This window comes from Arabidopsis lyrata, assembly GCF_000004255.2.
Source record: "Arabidopsis lyrata subsp. lyrata unplaced genomic scaffold ARALYscaffold_8, whole genome shotgun sequence".
Classification (NCBI taxonomy): Eukaryota; Viridiplantae; Streptophyta; class Magnoliopsida; order Brassicales; family Brassicaceae; genus Arabidopsis; species Arabidopsis lyrata.
Window position 1 is genome coordinate 2,597,925 of NW_003302548.1, and position 5,466 is coordinate 2,603,390.

At 33.1% G+C, this 5,466-nt stretch overlaps 2 protein-coding genes across 2 annotated transcripts; one reads left to right on the plus strand and one right to left on the minus strand.

The window, feature by feature from the left end:
• Window positions 1-383: 383 nt before the first annotated feature.
• LOC9301359 (DNA topoisomerase 2) lies at window positions 384-1,459 on the minus strand. Its single transcript, XM_021015632.1, has 2 exons — window positions 955-1,459; window positions 384-869 (listed from the first exon to the last, which is right to left on the minus strand). The coding sequence occupies exons 1-2, from the start codon at window positions 1,131-1,133 to the stop codon at window positions 791-793; spliced, it is 258 nt and encodes an 85-aa protein (XP_020871291.1). The 5' UTR covers window positions 1,134-1,459; the 3' UTR covers window positions 384-790.
• Window positions 1,460-3,408: 1,949 nt separating this feature from the next.
• Window positions 3,409-4,167, plus strand: LOC9301360 (glutathionyl-hydroquinone reductase YqjG). Its single transcript, XM_002863481.2, has 3 exons — window positions 3,409-3,504; window positions 3,571-3,699; window positions 3,776-4,167. The coding sequence occupies exons 1-3, from the start codon at window positions 3,424-3,426 to the stop codon at window positions 4,007-4,009; spliced, it is 444 nt and encodes a 147-aa protein (XP_002863527.1). The 5' UTR covers window positions 3,409-3,423; the 3' UTR covers window positions 4,010-4,167.
• Window positions 4,168-5,466: the final 1,299 nt, after the last annotated feature.

Sequence of the window (5,466 nt, forward strand, 5' to 3'; positions counted from 1 at the left end):
GGTAATGTCCAGTTTATGCTTTCAAATAAATCACATTTTATGTTTCTTGGTATTTATGAATCACATTACATGTCACAGGAACAGATGGAAGTTTATCTTCAAGAATCAAGAGTCTTCAAGTGTTTTTTCCTTCCATTCTCTTTAACTCTTTAAGATTTGATCATTTGAACAATCTATCATACTCTTTGGTTTTGGTGATTTGGTCATTCGGATTTGCTCTTTAGTTTTAAGACTTTCTCCTCTTTGATCTTATGTCATTCTACTCTAATACTCTTTTTAAGTTTATTGGATTTTGAATTCTATCTCTTTTACTCTTTCTCTCTTTATCCTCTATGTTTATATATCTGTTATTTTGTGTATTGAAACTGGGAATAGTCAAATTCTCACAGGTATATCGGTTGTTTCGGGTTTAATTCGGGTTATCTATGAATTTCGGGTTCAAATAACCGAACAAGAGCGGTTATCCGAATTTTATATCGGTTTCGGGTGATACCCGAAGTTAACCGAACCCGATGATAACCGATCCGAACCCAAACCGATCGTATATAATAACCGAACGGGTTCTATTTGTGTAAACCCGAAGACCCGAAGACCCGAACCCGATCTGGTTCGGGGATCCGAACGCCCAGGGCTAGTTAATATAATTTACCTCAAGCACTAGTCACTATGTATCTTTACATAATATTGTACTTTGTGACCTGGTTGGTCACATAATCAACATGCGTACCACCCTTAATTGTGGCAATGGAGTTGACAAAGCGAACCTGTTAGTAGCCAAAAACGAGTTTACTCATTCATCATGAAGAACAAAAGGTAATAATAGCCAGCCCACACAAACCTCCCATCTACCATTAACTTTCTCAGTCATCCTACTCACACAAAAACTCAAAAATATCAAAATCTATTCCAAGACACCAAAATTGTTATAACTCAATAACGAATCATAGAACAAACCTTGGGAGAGGTTCAGTCCTTGATTTATTGGCGACACTTAAGTAGAGATCAACATAATCACTGAATGACTTAATTGGTACTTGTTTTCCATTCAGGTCAACTGTCTTTCCCAAACAGCCAGCAATTTCAAGCACTCGCTTACTCATTAGAGCAACCACATCGTTGTCCAATTCAGTCATGTTAAACTTCTTCAAATCAGGCTTGAATGTAATCTTCGTCCAATTCTCCTCTTAGTGCACTTGGTGGACACAAACATACCAGACTATGGTCGGGAGCTCCACGTCATTTTCTTTTTATACATACATACATTGATACATTGAAACTCATTGATTTGACATGCAAATTATCAACCGTCGTGTTGTTATTTAACTTTAGAGAGAGGGAGAGGTTTGACTTATTTTGCGGATGGTGTCACTTTCATGTTGTTACTAGAAACGTGTTACTCATTATTAGTTTAGCATATTCTTAATTGTACTTAAACTAGGATCGGACCCGCGGTCCACCGCGGGAGAATATTGGTTTACATACGTTGCGTTTAATATTGTGTGTGTGTTTTTAGTAGAACGAATCATATAGTATACTTATAAATATTCATAATAACGAATTGTAGAGAAAATGTAAAATTGTTTATAAATATACCCATCGTATTAATTATGATTTACAAAATAGAATTTTGTGTTTTAAAATTCTAAAATTAGACGATTCATGGGAATTAGAGCAGTCAAAATAGATCAAAAACCGCGGATCGAGCCCACATCATCTCACTATAGGGCAGATTTGGGAAAATATATTAAATCCGCAAATAAGCGGGTCACATGGATTAACTCGCAGTGGGTCATAGGTTTAATCGGTTTTCATCCGCGGGTTGGCGGATCAGCCTGCATATTAGTATTTATTGATAAAATTATAATTTATTCAACATGTGGTAATTTAAACAAACTTTTAATAGTATTTTGATTTATTTATTTATTTTAGTAGTATTTTAAATTTTGGTTACTTTAAAATTATTTAAACAAAATCCATGGACAATCCCGCAAATCCGCATACATTCGCGGGACGGGTTTGTATTTCATATATGCTACCCGCGGGTCGTGCGGACCGACTAACTACAAGTCAAAATATTTTTTGTCTATCGCAAAACGGACTTAACGGGACGAATCAACTCGCTTTGACAGTTCTAATGGGAATATTATTTAGTCATACAACAAAATGAAGTTTGAACATAGTAATAATAGAATATGTATCTTATTTGTTAGATGAGAGATTGAAAGATGAAGTATAATGATTAAAAATTAGTTATTATTTTTCATGATTCACAAAATTTAATAAATACTTATCATCTTGTTGAATAATTCTAAAATCATATTCAAGAAATCTTTATAAATTGAAAATTAAACTTCTTTGGTAAGCTATAGGTATGAAAATATCATAATTTTGATTTAATCTAATTAAATTAAAATTAGTTACATGGATTTCATATCTATTTAATTTACACGACCAAAATAAAAATATCTATTTAATTTACACGACCAAAATAAAAATATCAATTTAATTTATAAAACAGATGAGTTATTTGTGATAAATTTTCTAGAAATCTTTAGAAGCAAGTAAAATATCTTTCAATTAATGATAATTGGTTAAAATGAGCGAAATTAATGACAAAAACGTTGATTGTTATGGAATTAGTCCCAAAAATATATGAACAAATTTATTATACGTAATTAATGTATAATATTGTTTGGAATATGCTTTTATTATTAGTTACCATAAGTACAATAAGATTTTATTTGATTTCCATAAATATTTGATTTTATTTCGATTTTTCATTATTAATTCGAATTTATATTCCAAAAAAATTTCAAAGATCCGATTTCAGAATTTCGGGTCAATTTTTTGATTTTAACCCGACCCATTTTCATTTGTACTTCTCTTTTAATAGTATAGAGAAGTTTCAGTTTATTTATTAAATAAAGTAATTTCTGGTATGGGTTTCTTTGTAAGTTATATACTTCAAATTCAGAAATGGACTATTACTCTTTCTGTTTTTTTTTTTTAATAGACGTGACTATTCTTCCTTTCTAGTTTGTGACATTTGTGTTATTTATAAAAAGTATAGTGTATTTCTCACTTAACAAGTTTGGTGGATGTGATGTGATCAGGAGAGGGCAAGGCTTATCAACAAATTCGCCGACTTAATAGAGCAAAACATATATCGAAGAATTGGCTAAACTTGATGCGGTTGACGGCGGAAACTGTTCCAATTGGGAAAATTGGGGGATATTCCGGCCACAGCCGGTCATTTCCGGTATAATGCGGGTGCCGCGGATAAAATCCACGGCCCTACTCTTAAAATGACGCGACAAGCTTTGTTCGATCGGATGCACACTTAAAGAACCTATTGGAGTGGTTGGTCATATCATCCCTTGGAATTTTCCAAGCATTATATTTGCCACGAAAGTGGCTCCAGCTATGGCTGCTGGTCTTTTCAACGGGATAAACAATGGTGTTTATAAATGTGGATTTGCTAGGAAACAAGAACCCTACAATGAGGTATAAACTCCTCAATGTCTTAAACATTTTGACTGGGAGAAACCGTAATTGATCCCTTCTCTCCAGGCAGTGAACCAGTTATATGAAGCAGTAGATAGATGTGAGGAAATACTCGGAAAACAACGATACATCTGTGGAAACACTTTCACTGAAGCAGATATCCGATTATTCGTCACTCTCATAAGATTTGATGAGGTATATGAGTCATCTTTGTTTGTTTCCAAACATAAAGCCCATCAGGTTCTTCACATCATCTTTTTCTGCATTCCAGGTTTACTCGGTTCACTTCAAATGCAACAAGAGACTCTTACGGGAATACCCGAATATCTTCAACTACATAAAAGATATCTACCAAATCCAGGGCATGAGTAGCACTGTGAACATGGAACACATTAAGCAACATTACTACGGGAGCCACCCTACGATAAACCCATTCGGGATCATCCCTCACGGCCCCAATATCGATTACTCTTCGCTTCATGACCGCGACAGATTCTCCTCGTGAAAAAAAAATCAAACATCAAAGGTCATTGTGTGTGTGAAAATGTTTCAAGTCATGTTATGTTCTACATCTTGAGAAGTGAGTGTATGTTTGGAGATTAACCTAGTTTTTGAAACACTTTGACACAGATCATTTTCTTTTATCAAAAGCTTGTTGATATACTTGTTGTGTTAAAGATGAAAACGAGAGAGAGAGAGTGTGTGTAAGCATGATAGCTCTTAATGACGTTTGAGTGTGATCACACCATTTTGAAGATAAGTTTAAGAAAAAGAAACATTATCGAGTTTCTTCTTAATGTTTTATCTATTTCTTTTTAATGTTTTATCTATTTCTTCTTTCAAGAATTATAAATTAAATTTAGGGAAAATTGGAAATAAAGGATATCTACTTAAAAAATTGTCCATATATCCCTTCTTCTTGTAGATTGGTCAAATAGGTTTTTTGAAAATAAAAAACCCAATTTTACCCTCATTTTCTCTCAAAATTAATAAAAATTGATTTAAAAAATAAAACTTTGTAATCTATTTACAAAAATTAAATAGAAATCTAAACCACCTATACCTAATTAACTGTTTTTTTTTTCCTGTCATAGATGAACATGTCGAGGTAAAACAAAAAGGACCCTACTCTCTCTCAAACGAGCCCACCGCCGTATCTCCACCGACTGCGTGTTTTCCGGCATCGTTGGTCCTCCGGTGTTCATCTGAGCGACGATTGAAGACTACATCAATAGGTACGTTGCTCTACTCTTTTTTGTGATTGAAATTATGTCTTTTTCTCATCTCAAGTCACAATTTTTGTTACTCGTTTAGAGATTTGCGTTCATATAAACACAAATTAGATTTGAGACTTGTAAATCGATGTGAATCTTTTTGTTCTCTCGATTTAGTTGCAAGTCACAATTTCAATTTGCATGTAGAGTTGTTAATATCTTTGAATTCGTGAAACTCGATTAGAGGTTTCAATTGGGTGAGTTTTAAAATTTCAAATTTAAATTGAATGTAGATTGAATAAGTCTTTCGCTCTTTGATTCCAAATTACAATCGAAGTGATCTTTTTGTTCTCTTTGTGATTTGTTTAGTCCACTATTTTTGTGTGTGTGTGTCGTGAGTATCTCAAGTACGTGTCTTATTTTTTTTTTAGTGATAGGTTTTGTCAATTGTAAATCTTTTTAGCTAAAGCCATCCACATATGGTCATTGGAAATATTTTAATTGCATGTAGATTGATTAAGTCTTCTATCTCTCTGATTCATGTTAATGTATATGTGTTTGTGTTGGAATTCATTGATTTAAACAGAGTTTATGAACGATTGTTTCAGAGAATTGTTGTTTCGGGCTTCACATGTTTCTCTATATTTTTGGTTCTGTTCTTTGAAATTTGTGTTACTCGTTTAGAGATTTCAATTTTTGTTTGTTGTAAAACTCCAAATTTTAATTGCTAATTAATTTATTAAGTCCT